Here is a 20,556-nt window from a genome sequence, read left to right as displayed (position 1 = left end):
CACCCAGACAAATTGGAATGATTTAAAAAAAACGACAAGTAAATAATAAAAGTTATTAAAATATGCTCCCAAATGCTGGGGGCGTGTCCGCTGTCACTGCTGAAACCACGCCCACTCACGGGAAAGCTGCCTTCTCTCAGCTTTCAAATACCGCTACAAGAATACATGTTCACAATTGTTTTAAGGGCGGGGCCATGCTCGGTGACTCCAGTGTGTCATCGAGCCATCATTTTAGCCACGCCCAAATAATCCTGAACACAGAAATGTGGAAAAACTCAGTTCATTTTTATAGTTTATATTTTTTGTAACGTGTTTCACCAATACATTCCTAACATTTATTGTGTTTAGAAACTTTACACTTTAATCTGAACCTGCAACACCATTCACAAACCTCCATTTCTTCCTTATCCCTTACATCTTTATTAAACAACTCTTTCAATTTTATATTTTGTATTACTCCAGTAAAGCATGTTACCGAGTTTCAATGCATTCTGTATGTTGTTTCTAAACCCTGATCATAAAATACAAAACATCTACACAGCAGGATTCTCTCAGTATGTTGTTTTTTTAAAGGGGACGCTGCACTTTCAGTATGAGGCACAATAACACAAATTTCCACATTGATTTCTGCTACAGTTATACTTCAAATAAGGCCATTATGGTTTCAACGGTACAAAATCATAAAACTGTATCACACGTTAGCATAATCATACACGGGGTTCCTATCAAATGCACACACAGACTAAAGTGACATCATTTGCAGTAAACTCTTATAATACAATTCAACACTTACATACTGCTTAAGAATTTAAAATCTGCATTCATAATAGTTTTGCAATAAACTTGCCATTAAACAGCTATACAGTCACTCAAATTTGACCACTTATGCAGAACACAATAACCCAAAATCTGATCTCACCATCATTACTGTAATGCAAAAAATATATATATATATAATACTACTACAGTATATAATATTGTGTTTTACTGCCTTTCATCTATGCAGAATTTTGTATTACAGTAATATCACAAGTGATGATTATGGGAATAACAAAAAACTTTAAACAATATTGGCAATTTTGTAATAATTAGACACAGAATATCAAAATATCACTTTGTACTAATATATGTCTCAGCTGTATATTGTGTGTGTGTATAGGCTGACAAATGCATAATTTGTGCTCAGCATTTATTTGTGTTCACCTGTCCCACATAGACACATGCAGGACGCAACAAAATGAATCACAAGATGAACAAACAATAATTTTAGTTCACTAAAGGAAAGCCAACAGTTGGCCGATATGATGTCCGAAAAAAGAAAGTGATTTATGGATCACAAATAATCTATAGAAGGCACACTTGATCCATTTACATTACACGATCTCTCTTCTGAAGCTTTGAAATTACAACTGCGTGTCATTTTCATAATTATATACAAAGTTTAATTCTCCAAGTGCCAGATTTGTCGAAAGTCATGAAATGATGTATAGCATTACTGCTGTAAAAGGCAAAATTGTTTTCGATTGACCACGACCATGAATATTGATGAGTTACAGGAATATGTAAGGTATGATTGGCTTTGGCAAAAGTTGGTTTTCATGATGTACAGTTTTAGATCAGAGACCTGGAAGAGAACATTTTCAAGCCTGAAATATCTTTGATTGGGTTTTCAGAAGAGCGAGTTTAGATTTACGATTGAAATATTGTCTGTGGACGACATTACTTGTGTGCAATTTGTGTCAAACGTGACTATGTGCTTTAAAAAAAAACGTTGAGCAGTTGCTAACAATTTACCATATACCTCCTCCAATGGCTGTCCAATCATGAGAAACATGCGATTCTTCATAGAATGACGTCATTACTAAATTTCAGTGGGACAACAAGAGCACGAGAAATTGAAGTGTGGACCGTCACATCCTCACAGATCTCTATCAAGAACAGGATCTTTAAGAGTCAAGACACATAACAAACATGGCAGCTTTTGAGAAGTGAAGGTGATGAAAATGTATTTGTAGACATAAGGCATCTCACTGCTAGAGTTATCACTGAGGGCTTCATTAAAATCTGTCATGTTTTTGACATCTGTCATGTTGTCCCCCCTCCAAAATTTTACAGAACTGAGAACTCAAATGCAGTTTGGTTGTTTTGTTTTCCTTTTTCATGAGTTTGACCAAATTAAGGACTAAGAAAAGAGATGATGAAACTTTAAGGATTAATGAGCACAAATAAACTCAAGTGTGTGTGTTAGTTTTGTGTGTTGCTATTGAACAGGTCTGTTCTGGCGAGCTTCGCAGGCGGCTCTAGAGGTTCCTCTTCCATCCCAACAGAGTGAGCAGGAATAGATAATTCCTGATCTTCATCGGTCTCATCGTCCTCTTCCTCATCATCCTCATCTGCACAAACACCAGCAGAAGAGCACAATGGTGAAACAGAAACCTACTTTACTACCTACACTAGGTATGTTTATATGCAACCAAATATTTGTATTTTTGTAATCACACAATCAATGAAAAGCCTTCATTAATACGACTGATGTCGATTGGATGCACATTTCGATTGCAAAGGTAGGGTGGCCATTCCTGCCAGTTCTGCCGGAACATGTTTTCGGGTGCGTTCTCCGGAAGTCGCGTTGGTCGACCGCATACGTCATCAAGGTTTAATATTTCGGGTTCAATTTCAGAAAAGCAACCGTTACATTTCAAGGTAAGAATAAAACTACAATGATTGTATGTATTAAAAGAAATAAATCTTAATTTTCTAATGTTTTTAACTGAAAAGTGAGAACCTCAATGACGTATGCGGTCTAGCAACACGACGAATGGCCACCCTACGAAAAGGGGTGGTGTAGTCCGAAATGTAAGAGAAAAGCAAGCATGTAAATGCGTGATTTATAGTGTTTTCTCAATCAAATGTAAAAAATACCTCATGCACATCCGCAGAACAATTGTGTTAACGTGTTAACCACCTTATTTTTGCCGTAAATGTGGGCACTGCCATCTTTGATCTCCTTCCGGTGAGCCACTAAAGCTAATGGTAGTTTTGACTGGCTTTTAATGTTTATTATGAAATCTAGGAAGACATAATTTGTGCAGGAAGTGTTGCAATAATATCTGGTACAAACGCATTAAATCTCTACAAAAATATTTTTTTAACCATAATAAACACACAAGAGCTGAATGTGTATTTGGCGCACGTGCACCCATGATTTGTATCCACACATTTATCCAGAAACCTTTCATAGAAACTACCAGTGAACAATAAAAACAGTAATTTTACAATTATATTATGCTGATAAAAATATGCTGCTTTATTTATTCTGCTATTATATATTGTTATGCATACTTTTGTTATGTTTTAAATGAAAAAGCAAATAATTTTAAAATAAGCAAATAGTTAGAGTTCATGTCTACATCTAGCGTGTAAGAAGCGATGTAATAATATTTTCATAAAACGAAAACAATACTGAATACATGTAGTAGTTTAATATGTTTATTATGGTTTGTTCAAATAACTTAAATAATTGTGTCGTAAGAGCAGGCTTCACTCAATTTCTTTTATATATTATAAGAGTGTTTGACCAAACATGCAAGTAATTTCAAAGAAAAGGGCCACACTTTACATATAAAACGTATTTATTGCACAGACGTGTTTCGGCTTAGCGCCTTCCTCAGTGTGCTTTTGTTCAAATAACTTACAATGTGTTGAATTAGAGAGATGCTGCCGGACCGCGTGAAGCTAAAAATAAATTTTTTGTCATTTTTTGCAGTGCGCGAGTAGATTTTTTTTCTGCTGGTTAAAGATCGAAGGATTATGTTGATTAATTATTGGTATGTGGGCTCTGGATAGTTTTTGGATTGTAGTCTTTGGGCTAGTGTTGAATGTCCATCGGACTAGTTTTGATGTGCGAATCTGGCAACCCTGGCTGTGCACTTGCGCAGACGTTTGGTTCGGATAAAAGAGAATGTAGATGTAAACGAACATTTCAAACTGTATTGTCGTCAGTGTTGGGGAAATTTACTTTTAAAAGTAATCCATTATAATATGAAGTTACTCCCCAATAAAGTAACAAAATGTGTTACTTAGTTACTTTTCATGGAAAAGTTACTTTTGCGTTATTTTTTCTTACTAGGCTGAGGCTTGATCTCTTTCAGGCCTTGGAGGTGAAATTGCATTTTCCATCGCAAAAATGTCAGGCTCTGACCTACCTTTTTTGTTTCCGCTCAAACTGTTCCCACTTAGGCGCGCACGCAAAGAGTGCGTAATTCTACGCGACTACGTTCAGTTTCATTTGGTACATAATTTTTTTTAACAAATTAATTAAACTGAAAAGTATCTCGCATAACATTTTTTTTAAGTAACTCAAATATCAAAGTGAACATTTATAAAGTAATACAGTACTTGTTACTTGTAATGTGTTACCCCCAACACTGATTTTCGTGACCTGCAATCGGATTAAATTCAGTCGGACTGACACAATTTTATGCATGTAAACATAGCCAATGATGAAATGTATGTTTAAGTGAAGTACCTTTATCAGGATCTGATGACCTCTGACTTCTGTTCAAACAGGCAAACTGCAACAACAAACACTGATGTGTAACGGTTTCATGTAGTCTTGGTTAAAATGACAGTGTTTGTGTATGTCTATACCTCTCCCATGACAGCGATGGGCGTCTCTCCTTTGGCCTGAGCGACTCTGTGCTCGATCAGGTAATACATGTACTCATCATACAGCAGTCTGATCAGATGAAACGAGCCGAAACTGGCAGCACTGCGCAGAGTCAGATCTCTGATCACCATGGAACTAGAGAAAAACACACAGATTTTAAACACTGAACATCTCTTTCCTAAATCTCTTGCTGACTTCTACTCATCCTCACCTGTAGAAGCTCCATTTGAGCAAAAAGTGTTTAGCTGCCTTAGGGAAGCCGGGACTGCCGCTGAAAGGCTTCAGGACCTGCGAGACGACCCCGTCCAGCCACGTGGCCCACTGCTCCAGAGAGTTCTGCTGCTGCAGGGTCATTTTAAAGTCTTGCTCCAACCGCTGGACCATGCCATCGTCACAGCCACACACCCATGCTGCCTGCTCCTGAGCACACATGGGAAGCATTTACATTTGTGCATTTTGCAGATGCTTTTATCCAAAGCGACTTAACAACGTACACATTTTATCAGTATGATAAAATGAGCTATACAGGAAAGAATTATACAGCAGGCGGAGAGGGCTGTGTTACCTGGACGTTGGTGAAGTCGACGCGGTTGAGGTCGCTGAGCATCTGCGTGATCTGAGCGGTGTTCTGCAGGACGGCACGAGCGGCTTGAGCCAGATGATTGAGAGACGTGTAGCGTCGCAGCGTTTGAGCGAATGCTCCGGCGCACACCACCTAAATGCAAGCATGGCGTTACCACGAGCACACCGACAGTGGTTGCACGTTCAGTTTTTAAAGGAATATTCCACTTTCTTAAAAATAAAATATGATGTTTATTTCTTTCTTTGTTCAGTTAAAGGTGACATAGAATGATTGAACGGAGTATTTATCCTTGTTCTGTGATGTGACATGTAGACAAAAAAAATTTGTTTGGGTCTGTAATGCCTTAGAAGCTTCCTAAAAACCTCTCTCAGATAGCTCTATTAGGGTGGGGGATTTTAAACAAGTGGTTTTGCACCTATTTGGCTCCCCCTGGCTTGACTTGCAATCTCATTACTGATTGGCTGACTTTGCTGCCACTCAAAAAATTTTGCCAATTATTGTAAAGTGGAGGGGCAGTGAGATGCCTGTGATGTCATAAGCATCAGTTTTTCAGATTGGGCCGTTTTCTGGCTGACATTTCTAAAAGAGGAATTTCTATGAGACTGAGATGTTTAGCATGTCTAGCACTTTTTGTATGTTTGTGAATGCGGGTAGACTACCATTATTCAACAAAGACAAGGTAAAAATGGTTTTTCATTCTCTGTCCCCTTTAAGAAGAAATTAAGTTTTTTAGAAACAACATTAGGATTTTTCTCCATATAGTGGACTTCAACAGTTTAGAGTTTCAATGCAGCTTCAAAGGGCTCTAAACAATCCCAACCAAGGCATAAGGGTCTTATCTACTAAAATGATCACCATTTTCACCCCAAAAAAATTAAAAAGTACTTTTTAACCTCAACTTCTTGTCTTGCACTAGCCGTGCAATGCGCCGTGGGGTAACTACCACTCCATTGTTTACAAGTGTTGAAAAAGACGACTGTTCTGACGTTTTTGTATGTGGAATAATACTAATTAATGTTAGTTTATTGTTTAAAAGGGTCCACAAGTGTGCGTTTCACATATGTAACCTTTGGACGTGATTACATAATGCGTAAGGTCACGCTGGTGCGTCACACAGCTAGTGCAAGATGACAAGTTGTGGTTTAAAAGTACTTATTTTTAATTATTTTTGATGAAAATGACGATTGTTTTGCTAGATGAGACTCTTACGGTACATTTACAACGGGCCAAAGTGTTAACGCTTCTCATTTAGTTTTAATAGGTGACGTCATGCATTGCCAAACTAAATTGTGGATTTGTCAACATCACGTCACTGTCGTTGCTCGAAGCAGAAGTTGAAAATTTCTCAACTTTTCAAGCCCCAACGCATGCATCAGCCAATCAGATCACCTTATGTGTGAGCCAGCCAATTACGTTTATGCAAGACCGAAGCATGTGTTGCGGACACTAAGATTGGCTGTTGGCCACGCTTCAGACAAGCTTTCCATCAGGCGTTAACGCTTTCGCCCTGTGTGAATGTACCCTTATGCCTTTGTTGGGATCTTTTATGGTGCTTTTCCATTGCATAGTACCCCACGGTTTAGTTTGGATCGGGTTAGCTTACTTTTGGGTGCAGTCGTAGTACCCGATACTTTTTTCGTACCACCTCGGTTGGGGTACCGAGCTGATACCAAAACGTGATGCGAAAACACGTAGATCACTGATTGGTCTGAGAGAATCGTCACTACCAGCGTCATCGCTATAATGTAAAAGATTAGCTTTACCTTCGTGCTAGCTTGCGCCGTCTCGAGCAAACATGTTGTCATCTGTGGTCTGCTATAAGTTCCCAAACTCCATTTTAGTGATGAAAAACATCCACAGGTTGAGAATCCGGGACACCATAAAAGTTTTTTCCAGACTTGCAGTTTGTGGCAGCACATTCGCAACGAGCACGTCAGCATTATATATGCTTAAATGCAACTTCATTGAGGCTCAGCGGAGCGCCGTCAACTGACGCCACGGGTGTTTGAACAGAAACTGTCATGTGAGACAGAGGTATAGTGATAAACGCGATGTGCAAACATCTATTTGTGGTGGTCAATTTTAACTTTGTGGTTGACTGAGAAATAAACGAATGTATGGGAATGTACAACAACGCTCTCACTTGTATGATGTCACAGCAGTAGGCAGCGCAAATATAACGACACGCCTATAATCCCTCCCACTGCGAAGTGATACTAAACTCGATGGAAAAGCTAACCAAGCCAAAGTGAGGTGAGCTGACCTGACCTGACCCAAACCAAACCATGGGGTACTATGCAATGGAAAAGCGCCATTAGAGCCCTTTGAAGCTGCATTGAAAACACTGTAAACTGAGGTCCACTAAAGTCTACTATATGGAGAAAAGACAAAAACATCTTGGATGACATGGGGGTGAGTAAATTATCTGGATTTTTTTTTTTAAGTTGAGTAATCCTTTAATAGAGCACTGTGTTTATCAGACCTTGGTGCGAACCATCTCTTCTGGGATGTTGATCAAGCCGTTGGTGAGCCAGTTTTCCAGAGTCTTAGCAAAGTTACGGATGGCTTGAGTTAAGGCACCTTCAGGAGAGAGCGCATAGATAAATTATGCTCATTGCCGATTAAGCTTGTACATATTTCCCAGACAGGGTTAATCCTAGTACCTGAGCTGCTTGATTTAAAAACACCTTGTACTGACATTTCTTAACATATATCAGTGCCATTGTTTTAACTTAAGATGCACACCAGTATTTTGTTTTGTTTTTAAGGTTTTAACTACTTAAATGTCCAGACTCCTGGCTAAACCCTGTCAGGGAAACTGCCCCATTGAGTATATTGAACATTTAACTCACTGGGAATGGGTCTGAGCACATCAGGGATGAGAATCTCCACTAGGCTTTGGTACAGTATGTTGTCACAATCACGGGTCCAGGCGAGGATAGGCTCATATTTGCACAGCAGCACCAGGACTGACATGGGTAAACGCTTCTCTGATTCATCGTGTCTACACAGACAGAGAGACGGGTGAGACCCAAACTCAAAGGTTTATGTTATAAATAAAAATTGTGCGTGAGTGGTTCTCACAGGTCGACCGAGTCGTTGCTGCTGGTTTGTCCGTCGCTGAACCTCCAGAAAGTTTTCCACAATGTCTCCACAAGAGGAAAATGCAGGTTCACCAACACGTCCTGAATTGCCTAAACACACAAACGCAGGTTAGACAGCGAGCCACAAAACCAAACTTGCGTTTGGCACCTGCAACTGACCTCGCAGTGTTCCCTGTAGATCCGCTGATAAGTGTTTATGTGTTGAGGAAGGAGTCCGTCTGGCAGGCATTCATCCTCATACTTCAGATCCCTGAACTCCGGCAGTGCGCGAGATGCATCTGAGAGACACACACACACAATAAGAATTGTGCTAAGTAAGCGGACAAAGTTTGATTAAACTCATTGATTTCAATCTTTGATGTGGTCTTATATCAAAGTTATCATTTCACAGAATCTGCATTACATTATGTAGGATGATTTTATGTACAATACAGTAAATCACTAAAAATGAAGACACATATTTACAAACTAGCATGCTCTCATCTGTGTTACTATTACATATATGTCATGTCTGTCTTACCCAGAAACTGCTGATACTGGTGCACCTGTGTGCTGATGTCTGCTAGCCCCACCCCCTGCTGCTGACCCACCCCCAGACCCATTCCATTGGTCAGTCCCTCCATCTTCTGTATGGGCTTTATCCTAAAGTCAGAACACAGAAGTATTGTTAATAAAAATACTACCAGAACATGATAACCGGCACATATGGGTGATTCTCGCAAAATTAGACTTATGAGGTGTCATGAAACATTTTGATAAAAAAGTAAAGAGTATCAAAATAAGAAGCATACAGTTACACACATCTCTTTTTTGCACATGATTTCAAATGACATCATACAAACCAATTTTGTTGTTTTATCCACATTTAAGGGGAAAATTTTCATTACCGCAATGTGTCCATGACTGGATTTGGGTTCTTTGACATGGAAATATTTATAATTAAAAAATCTAAAAATAAAAAACTTCAATGCATGTTATACTATAAACATTTACAGTAAAGACACATGTGATATTTGGTGATCATTGGTAAATGTAGAGACAATAATAAGGAATATAAATGTGTCCAAGGCCAATTTTCTCATCCTCCGCAACAATTTTCAATAATTGTTTAAGCCCTCAAGGAACTAACATTTAAAAAAAAATTGTTGGAAGGGACATAATTGACTGTGACACTCAAGATGGCTACCAGGTGAGCAGTTCTTATTTTTTCTCTTCAGATAAAAGTTAAAGTTTTGTTTGTCATAGTACCTACACAACTTTTTAATTCTCATTACCGAAACATGAGTTTGTAAATGCATATATTTAATGTAATATCATGTTGCGGTAATGATTTTTTTTTATAATGATAATCTAAAAAATCTAAATAATTCTATAGGAAATATTTTTTAAATCCTCAAAAAATAATGGTTATAGTAAGTTCAGACCTTATATGTGCAAAAAAATAGGCTTCAAAGGCTTTTTAAAAAAATCTGATGCTGGACACCTTTTAAGTCAGGATTTCGTGAGAAGCACCTATATGTGACCCTGGAAAAACCACAAAACCATTCAAAGGGGCGAAATTGAACTTTATACATCATCTGAAATTTAAATAAATAAGCTGTCCATCTATGTATGGTTTGTTAGGATAGGACCATATTTGGCTGATATACAACTACACTGCAAAAAATGATTTTCAAGAGAAAAAAATTCTTAGTATTTTTGTCTTGTTTTCAGTAAAAATATCTAAAAATTCTTAAATTAAGATGCTTTTTTATGAGCAAAACGACCCACAAAAATCTCAAATTTAAGTGATTTTGTGCATAAAACAAAGCAAAAAAATCTGCCAATGGGGTAAGCTAATTTTTCTTGAATATTTCTCGAATTTAGTGTTTAAGAAAAATTTTCAAGATTTTTTGCTTACCCCATTGGCAGATTTTGTTGCTTGTTTTATGTTGCTTGGTCTAAAAACTAGACTTATTTTCTTGGGTTGTTTTGCTTATCAAGAAAAAGCATCTTAATTTAAGAATTTTTTGATATTTTTACTGAAAACAAGACAAAAATACTAAGAATTTTTTTTCTTGAAAATCATTTTTTGCAGTGTAATTGGAAGTCTGGAATCTGGGGGTGCAAAATATTGAGAAAATCGCATTTAAAGTTGTTCAAATGAAGTCAACAGATATTAATAATGATAAATAAATTTTTGATATATTTACTGTAGAAAATGTACAAAATATGTTCATGGAACATGATCTTCACTTTATTTCCTAATGATTTTAAAATAAAAAAAATCTATAATTTTAACCCAATATATTTTTGGCTATTACTACAAATATACCGGTGCGACTTATGACTGGTTTTGTGGTCCAGGGTCATATACTGTATAATACACACCTCTGTTTCTGCGAGTAGGGTTGTTGTCTCATAGCCAGATGTTGCTGGTCCTCCATCAATCTGAGCAGTGGGGAGCTGCTCTTGATGCGAAGCCCATAATAATGGTACTTTGAGTTCCCTCTGAAATACACAAACACATGTTTAAATATCAGTTATATCATACACACCTACACATGAACAGAGATTAAGATCAACTCATATACACACCCTTAACACAGCGACAATGCAAAAGGTCAAAATTAACCACAAAACAAAATAAGAAATATTTTATTTAATGTGGGTGGGCCTACCCACCATGATGTGACGAAAATAAACTTTGCTTAAAGTGAAGGGGCTTGTGAATGTACCTGGTGCCGAGTCGTCTGGTCCTGAGTCCCATGAACACAGAGCGGATGAGTTTGCCGAAGGATGCGGCGTTCACCGGTTCCAGCTTGGTCTGCTGGCAGTGCAAGAGGTAATGACAGTAGAGAGTACAGCGAGGAAGACTCACACCTTCAGCATTCTCATAGTTGTCCATCAGCCACTGCACCTGTGAGGGAGAGACGGACAGTGAGACACACAGACAGACAGACAGACAGAAAATCATACGCAAAAAATCATACTCACAGTGGCAGGCGATGCTCGTGTGTTGTGTCCGAAACCCTGGTTCCCTCCTCCGAGCATGTACCCGCCCTGAATCACGTAACTCCCCACCCCTCCAGGGGTGACCACGCCCATACCTGATGAGGACCCGCCGGCGGCCACCGTTATCCCTGAACTTCCTTCTGAGAACATTGATGCCACCCCTGTGCCCGTTCCTGATGTGACCGAGACAACGTGTGTAGTGGAAGGCGATGTGACCTGCGACCCGGACGTGGGCGGAGTCTCATAATAAGTGACGGAGGGCGTGGTCTGAGTGTAGAGGGTGGAGTCTGTGTACGAGTAACTACTGGAACGACTGAAACGGATCATGTGAAAAAACAATTTTTAAAGAGTCGACGAAGGCTAAATATGAACTGCATGTGTGTGTGCCCTTACATTGGAGTACTATTGTAGCTGGCATCTCCTTCCCCGAACTGGTTGGAGTACACATGCTGTAAAGAAACACAAAAAACACACAAACCACTTTCATGACACTCGTTCTCGTGCTACACCTAAGTCTAGTATGAGAGGTTTGATCTTACCTCAGGTGTGATGTGTAGATTACTGACTCCCAGCTGTCCGCTCTGAGCCTTGCTTGCAGCTTGCACCACTGACCTCTGTGGGGCGCAAGTGAGCAAAGTTACACTGCTTTTTCTGATAGATTCATATCAAAATCCAAAATGTAAAATTATAAGTGTTGAAGGTTTGGGATGTTATGCTCGTAAAAAAGTGTGCAAGTCTATGTATGTGTGTGTTGTTACCTGTACTGTCTGCACCTGCTGAACTACCTGTGTGGGCACACCTGTCTGTCCAGATGGAGGAGAATTTGAGTCTGACACAGAGTCATTTGAGCCCTCTACAAACACACAGACAGAATACAATTAACATTAAATGACTGTATCATAACACATTTTCAATTAGCGTGCCCAAAGTCTGTTTAACAATTGTCTAATGCATACTGATGCATACATGCAACTGAAATACTTTCTCCAATGCTTCACTCTCATTGGTCCTGAAAGTTGCTCATCATTTGTATTAAGTCGAATTGTTCTCAATTTTGTTGCAATGGACAGTGGACACGCCCACTTTCTGTTGCCAACAGACTGCCTGTGACTAAAGGCCGATTTATAGTCGTGCGTAGGTCCTACGCCGTAGGCTATCCGTAGCCTGTGGGTAGCTCTGCGTAGCCTGACGCGCACCTCACAAAATTTCTAACAGCGCGTTGGCTCTACGCGGACCGTAAGCCGTAGGACCTACGCACGACTATAAATCGCCCTTAACAGTAGCAGAGCAACATGATCTCATTTTTTTCAATGGAAGCTTGGTGACTTTTGCCGACACAAGTGACCGCTGACAACAGGAAGTGGGACGTGTCCAGCGACATGCAACGATGGAGCAACGCAATCTTATTCATTTCAATAAAAGCTTTGGGATTTTCACCGACACAAGCAACAGTGACCGATGGCGACAGGAAGTGGGCGTGTCCAGTGACATGCAACGATGGAGCAATGCAATCTTATTAATTTCAGTAAAAGCGCTGCAATTTTTCGCAGACACAAGCAAAATGTTGAGCGACTTTCGGGAGCGACAACGCAAGGGCAGTTGAATACTTTAAAAATTATTAATTTCTGTTAAGAAAATTATCAACTATAAATATATTCATAGATTAAAAGTTCTTGCACTGGATTGAGCTTCTCTTTCATGACAGATTTACGATTAAACGGCAATTTCATTGCAACTGCCACTAGCGGGCGAACTCCCAAAAGTTATATCTGTATGTAATATACAATGGAAAGCAGGGCTCAACATAAAGGACTGCCCGGTGGCCCGGGGCCAGGGTGAGAGCCATTCTGGCCATTAAACCGCATTGTCACTTGCCCGATTGGGCATCAGTCACTAAAATATATTTTCTGCCTGTAGCTGTTTGTCTTTATGTTTCTTATGCAATGTAACTATTGAGACACATTTTACAAGTTGCGAATGTTAACTTCTCAGCAATGCCATGCGGTTTCTCCTATCTTATTGGTTGTTGCGTAACTGGTAGAGCAAAAAGTTAAGACGGCGAAGACCTTTAATAATGGGGCCAAATGAAAACATAATTATAAGACATCTTGGAAGCAGACATTAACTTGGGTAAAACACGATGAAAGAAACAATGTGATGTGTTGTACAGTTTGCCGTCAGTTTCCAGGTAAAGTCGGGAGCTTTTTTCGTTGGAACAAGCAAATCCGTTAACAAAACCATAAACTCACGAGAAAGGCCGACAATATGTAGCTTGCATATCAAAAGGGTTGCGCATAACTCTTTATCTGGTCCAATGAACTTAATGGCAAACGTAAGAGAATATTAAGCACATTGAACAACATAACACACAGCATATTAATAACACTGTTTCAAATGATAAATACAATGTATATTTATTTTAAATATGTGACACATATTTAGAGTGGTGCAAAATCTTTTTTGGTCCAGTATAAAAAAATATTTGTGTTGAGCCCTGGAAAGGCTGTTTAGCCTATACATCTTTAAAATATGAAAAAAGAAAACATGTAGTGCAATTTTAGTCATTAGGAGAAGACTATATGTTGTGAATACTTGACATGTAACAATTAATTAAAGTTAAACAGTTATAAACAAAATATTAGAGCTCTACATATGTTGATCTTTTACACTTGTACTTTTTTGTGCAATATTTAATGTTTATAGTTGTTCAGAAATATTAAAATTTGGCTCTTACATGTTAAACTGCAATTTTTTAAATATTAAAAAATTATGAGTTTTATGAAAATACGAGTTTTCAGTAAGGCAACATACTGGATACAAGAAGTGTGCATCTTTGTTTGAAAATGCATGTTTTGTTAATGTTTTTAAAAAATATATACTATAACAAAAGTAACAAAAACAACACACACACACACACACACAAATATATGGTAAAAGTAAAAAAAAAGGTAAAAATAGGGGTAAAAGTGTGGCCCGCATCATATTTACAATTTTAAAATCTGGCCCCCAAAGAAAAGTAGTTGAAGACCCCTGCCCTAAGGCAAACAGCTGTATGTCCATGTAAGTTTTGAGGATCGCTCTGCATCTGATCTCTACCAAAAGTCCTTCACAGAAATGGAATTATCTCAGCTTTTTGAAGAAACCTACCCATATTTATATGTAAATATTTATATCTATCTATCTATCTATCTATCTATATATTTGTGTATGTGTATGTGTGTATACGTGTGTATTGAACATTATTCTTAAAATGCTACTTTTCTCAAATGTACATTTATTTCTATAGCACTTTTTACGATTCTGCATTGTTAACAGTAAAAAGTAGTTTGGTAAGGAAGACAAACTAAACAAAATCCTACAATATGGTCTCAACTCTTCATTTACTCGAAAGAGTGAGACATGCGTGTGTAGGGAGTCTTATAGGATAACACCCTCCAACCTTATTTATGAGCACTTCCTCTGTGTTCGTTTTCATTTCAGGATAAGTGTTCAAAAGGGAACCTGCGGTTGGGCATCTCAAAGTGCTCAATGACACTGGCACAGTTACAGTAGCTAGGTGTTTAACACACAGTGCCTGTTCCACTTTTACAATACAAAAGAACAAAACAAATATTTTTAACACAATAAATATAATAATAATTTAAACACAAGCACACATGGTATATGTGTAGCCATTGCAGCTGCCGTGTGACAATGAGAGGAAGACACGCCGAAGAAATAGATAAAGAGGCAAAAAGGGAAGCACGTGACCAACGACTTTGCGAAAAAAGGAAACAATGAAGGCAAGGCAGGAAAGACAAACATCGCGGTACGGTGAACAAGATCACATGAATGCACAACTAACTAACAAGCGCAAGTCAAAATCCCCCATACTTACGATACACAACATCCAGATTGTACAGACAGCTACTGAAGTACATGTTCTTATAACAAGTGTGCAGGATGCAAAGATGCATCGAGTGATTTGTCTTTATATTTCACTGATAAAGGACGGCCTTGAACAACTAATCTCAACAGATGGGCCAAGAAATCTCTTGTTCAGGTAAACACAGGTATCGGATAAAGAGACGGATCATGCATAAGTAAATCGTAAAAACAAGTCACTTCTATGTAATTGTATGTCTATTTTTATTTTGTGCTTACATCATTGTATTCGTATAAATTAAAAGCATGCATACTAAAGTGTCTGTGTGTGCCTACAACAAAAAGCACACGCAGAATGTGTGTGTTCGGTGGGAGTTTACACTTCTGCTGTTGCGTGTTTATTTCGAGGTCCTTCTATTCAGGGAGAGACCCAGAACGTGTCAGGTGTCAAAATGATCGTATTACACAGGCACTCATTCCAGCAACTCAAATAAACTGTTGGTGGCTTAACGGTCTGGCCTGCTTACACAAAAGTGACAGGTTTGATCCAAAACTGTGGAATTACTGATTTCTCAATCCTGTTTAAATATCAGGGTTAGTCAAATGTGTATTTAGCGATGCATCTCACCTGTTACGGTCACCACTATATACTGAGGTGTGCTTTGGCCGTTTCCTGACTGGGAGGCGGGGCTTTGTAGCTCTCCTGAGACATACTGCACTGATGCGGCTCCCGAAGGAGGCGTGGCCAAAACGATTTTCTTTTGACTTGTGGGTGTGGTCTGTCCTCTCGCGATGGAGCCCGATTGTGAAGGCGTGGATGCCGGCGAGCTCTGTATGTCGGTGGGGTACTGAGGTGTGGCGGTAGAAATGGCTTTTTGCTGTGCTGATGAGGTTGTCACACTGCCACCTTGTGTTTGGGAGCGCTGAAGCTCCTCGGCGGCATAGCCGGAAGTTGCCATGATGACAACAAAAGCTTAAATCCCTCTGTAAATAAACATTTTAAACATGGATTAAGCTATGTAGGAAATGAAAAGAAATCTACAACAGATTTAGGACAGACAGCATGGAGTTACGTGCTTTTTGAAACATTTCGTTTAGATGGAGGACACTGAGTGCCGCTTGCCTGCGAGAAAACTTGTTGCAATGATGCTAAAGTGTTGTTCTGTATTTTTGCATGCTGCACTCACATGCCGTATTTGCATGCTGCTATACAGTGGTTAGTATGTTTTGGGTGGTTTCCTTTTTACTAGCACTTGTCAAGAGAGTCCACAGAGATATTCTTGTCTCTTGTTTTGACCAAAGTCTTTATAAGGAAGTCGCCTTAGGAAGTTTGCAATGCCTCCAGGTCTTGCTAAAGCATATTTAAGAAAACAAAAAAATTCACTGTTGTTTATTTTTATAAACAACGTTAGAAATTCACTGTTTACTTTTACATATACTATTTTTTCTATTTATATTACCAATGTAATTGATTCAATTTATTACAGGTCCTGTTCTTTCTGTGTTTTTGTAGCTTTAATTGTGTTTACAATGCGCAATATAACATGTGTTCATGTTTCACATGTAATAAAACACGGTATTTTTTCACACAATTTACTTTTCTGTAAGTAAACTCACTGTCCTAAAAACAGGCTGATGTCTTCCTTGTTCTATGAAGTCCCTCCTTTAGAAATATGTATCGAGTTCTGATTGTGTAGTTTGATTAGTGTGTTGTGATTCGATAGCAGATTTGTTTGCCGTTAGCTTAGCTGGCAACTGACGTATTCCTGTGGGCGGAGTTTAGTCAAAATAAATTGTTCTACTGACGTCATTAAAGCAGGAAGTAGAGGGCTGTAGTCCAAACCGGACGTTCGTTGTAGGCTTTGAAAGTCGAATTCTGTTAAAGAAAATATATCGCCTGGCAGTGAACTTTGAGCTTTATCATTTTACAGGTATTATTTATGCTATTATAGCAACATTAAACACTAACTAGGGTTTAAAAAATGGGATCAGAAAGAACGTCACCTTAAATAAAAATTTACCAACTTTTTGTCGAGTCTTTATAAGCAAGACTGGGACGTTGCAGTAAGTTTGCTATATTTATTATCAATCATATTAAATGTTTTTCTTTCCTTCTTTCTTTCTTTTAAACGCCATGCCAGCTTCTATGGCTGTGTTTATGGTGAGAATAAAGTTATATAGAGTGAAACTAATATTAAATCTTGTAATAAATGCAATGTGTAAAGTACACGATTACAGGTAAGTTAGTAAAATGCAAAAATACATTATTGCCATGGAAACCAATACAATGCACACTTTATTTATAATCGTCAATTGGGACAAAACAGGCGAGTCTTTCAAAAGAATAGACTGTAAAAAAAAAATGGACGATGCGACGTCGCTTCCCTCCATTGTAATGAATTGAAGCCAAAAATGTCACGTAAAAACGTCAGTTTGGAGCCAAGGCATGTGCAGAAGGAATCATCCGTGGAGCCAGAGGCGGAGCCGCGGTATCAAACGTCCGCCCAAACGCTCGCTCGACCAATTCAAGCACACCAATCAAAACGACACGCCCCGTTTCCATAGCATCAAATTACTAGCTAAAATGAAACTAACCACAAAATGAATACTTGAACATATATCAGCGTGATAACATGTCATTCTTTAACAGTTGACGATTGGTTCTTTTTTACTAGAAGGCGGGACTTCTTTTGCTAGAGCGGCCATATTAATCGTTGCGATCTCCCCTGTTCATAGCAATAGCAGTGACGCATCTTGGTAATATTAAATATCTTTGGTTTGACTTAGATCCACGCTTCAGTGGAAGTGTATACTATTTTCTTCACTAGTTTTTTAGTCTGATCACATAGCAAAGAAATAGTAGATTTTGGGTTGTGGTTGAAGTATTTACAATAGTAAAGTATATAAAGTATAAAAGTAAACAGTATAGTATATAACAGTACTTGAGGTTAAGTGGCAGTACGCAATAGTTACTGGCATGTTAGTAAGCAGTCCAGCAGTTCTCTTTGACCTTGTTAATAATTAGCATGATGTGCTAATAAAACACATTCTCTCTCTCTCTCTCTCTCTCTCGCTCTCTCTCTAATCCAGGGCGGTTTTGAGCTCGTCAAACTTGTTTAACAGTACTCTTATTTTCTTCACAATTAAAGGGAACCCCCAGCTCCTACATGCCCCGTCTTGCGATGAGATTGTCTGCTGTTTACAGAAGGAAAACATTACAGTGAATCTTGATGGTTCAGAATCAACTGTTTTAAAAAGCACAACTCACTTTATTGAATTCAATGCACGGTTAACTTAAACACTAAAAGGACAGAATAAGCAACACACATGTAAAGCATGTTATCAAAAGTGCTGACAAAAAACAAAACAGAGTGGAGCTTTTCCTTCAAACTGGATATAGATATAACCACGCCCCTTTAAGTCCGCACACCACGCCCATTTGTACAGAACACGCCCCCTCCACTCCCTTCTCACAGGAGCTGATCTGGCAAACATTTGTCACTTCGACGTCTATCTAGAAAAACTTTTTAACCATCTAAAAATACAACTCTAGACAGTTAATTTAATCGAATATCCACATTTATGCATCACTTATGTTCAATAAGCTCTGGAAAAACAAGCATAACTGTAATCTGACTGTCAAAAGTCGCTGTTTGACATGTGATCGTGAACTACGCTTTCATGTTAGTCACCGAGGCAGTTAAACGTACATCTGACGTCACGTGCACATTAAGCAAACAATTAAAAGTCGCAAAATCTCACATTACAACACCCGCCATTTTGTAGAGCTCGCGCAGATTTGACATCGTCATAACAACCGAGAGCGCGTGCGAGCTATATGAAGCGCGATAACTGAGGAAATCGTGTCTAACGCACTTTAGCACGCGTCAGGAACAAAAACAAGAGGAGGTTGCGTAAAATAAAGTTGTTATTTTCACCTTTCGCGCCTCGTTGATTGCTGTTAGTTTGTCGCGGAGTTTTATTTTCTTAATGCTTCAAATTGTTGTTGTTGATTCTCGTTGCTGGGTTCTTGTCGCCACGACTACCGTGACTATGGCGCCTCGTCCTCACCGGGGCAACTGTTGCTACCCACCCGTTTTAGCACCGCCCTCTTCTTTAGATGTGGTTGGTTAAAAGTCGCCAAGGGGAACAGGTTTGTCTGTTCATGATTGGATAAGGCGAGTGTCTTTAAAAAACGTAAGCTGTCATTTGCTGACTGTAGCTGTCAATCGAATCACAGCGATTACGCAAGACGTACACTCCCACTTTGCCTTTCTTGATTGGATAATGTGTATGTCATTCAAACGTCACATGCATGCCGCTTGTAAACCGCATTGCACGGTAAAAGCGTGGTACTCTGTCAAGGAGAGCTGAAAGAAAAACATAAAATACGTAAAGTAGACTAACAAATTAATGTCAGAAATCGTTCAGTTGCAAAAAAATAAAGCAAATAAAATAAGTTTAAATAGTTTCCATAGTATCATCTTGTAGGTTTACAGCAACAACAAAAAATACTATGGTGAAAATAGATGAAAGACAATAGAAAAGTGTTATTTTATAAAACCACGGTTATTTTGTTGTAACTATAGTTTTACCATGGTTTTTGGTTTTAACTGTAACTTAGTAAAACCATGGTTAATTTTTGTAATGTCAATAATACTATGGCATTACCAAGGTATAAGCCAAAATCATGGTATTGATCTGCTACTATGTCTGTGTACTTCATTAAGTAAATGTTACCTGAGAAACAAAACAGCAGTTTGTGTGTAATGAAATTGTTTAATTACAGACACACAATGGGACTTAATTTGCATATTAACCACAATGATCACTAATGTAAAACAGTCAACCGGTTAACCCATATGGTGAAGACTCAGCCATGTGCTATTATCTCAATGAATGCCAAAATGGGTGAATCATATTGAGCAGACTTTCTTATCTCATGAATGTATGATTAATAAAAAATAAAAAAAACAGGCGTTGTCGATATGCTTCTATTTCCCAGGCTCTTCTGATTACAGTGTGATTGGCAAACACAATCACTTTATATTTCATATTTAAGTCTTATCTTTGTTGGAAATGTCACAAGGGTGTAAAAAAGGGTTTTCATTTTTCCCAGTCTCTTTCTCTTACACGATAGAAGTTTAGCCAAAACATGTTAAGTAGTTTCTGGCCTTGGTGTTGCCAGCATGTGAGCTCTTTTATCTTTCTGTGGAATATCCTTGTTTGGAAAAACTGGATGTGTCTGCATCGGGAGCTAGTCTTGGTCTCGTTCTTAGGGGATCTAGTTTTGATATTTAGAGTTTCTGGTCATTGACAACCATCTGATACGTTTACTGCAT

General features: G+C 38.5%; 1 protein-coding gene across 3 annotated transcripts; it reads right to left on the bottom strand.

Annotated features, from left to right (window-relative positions):
• Window positions 1-279: 279 nt before the first annotated feature.
• rfx1b (regulatory factor X, 1b (influences HLA class II expression)) lies at window positions 280-19,333 on the bottom strand. 3 transcript variants are annotated; one of them, XM_073814317.1, is made up of 18 exons: window positions 19,153-19,333; window positions 15,843-16,196; window positions 12,109-12,203; window positions 11,890-11,964; window positions 11,744-11,799; window positions 11,333-11,663; window positions 11,074-11,255; window positions 10,727-10,846; window positions 8,877-8,998; window positions 8,516-8,634; window positions 8,337-8,446; window positions 8,105-8,256; window positions 7,735-7,832; window positions 5,235-5,384; window positions 4,881-5,089; window positions 4,651-4,804; window positions 4,529-4,574; window positions 280-2,393 (listed from the first exon to the last, which is right to left on the bottom strand). In XM_073814317.1, the coding sequence occupies exons 2-18, from the start codon at window positions 16,171-16,173 to the stop codon at window positions 2,245-2,247; spliced, it is 2,499 nt and encodes an 832-aa protein (XP_073670418.1). In that variant the 5' UTR covers window positions 16,174-16,196; window positions 19,153-19,333; the 3' UTR covers window positions 280-2,244. The 3 variants fall into 3 exon arrangements, with proteins under 3 accessions (XP_073670418.1, XP_073670417.1, XP_073670419.1); XM_073814316.1 differs by lacking the exon at window positions 19,153-19,333 and adding an exon at window positions 18,157-18,281 and having other exon boundaries at window positions 15,843-16,198; XM_073814318.1 differs by lacking the exons at window positions 280-2,393; window positions 4,529-4,574 and having other exon boundaries at window positions 4,645-4,804; window positions 15,843-16,198; window positions 19,153-19,332.
• Window positions 19,334-20,556: the final 1,223 nt, after the last annotated feature.

This window comes from Paramisgurnus dabryanus, chromosome 4 (assembly GCF_030506205.2).
Source record: "Paramisgurnus dabryanus chromosome 4, PD_genome_1.1, whole genome shotgun sequence".
NCBI classification, from domain to species: domain Eukaryota; kingdom Metazoa; phylum Chordata; class Actinopteri; order Cypriniformes; family Cobitidae; genus Paramisgurnus; species Paramisgurnus dabryanus.
This window is presented reverse-complemented; position numbering and strand designations above follow the sequence as displayed.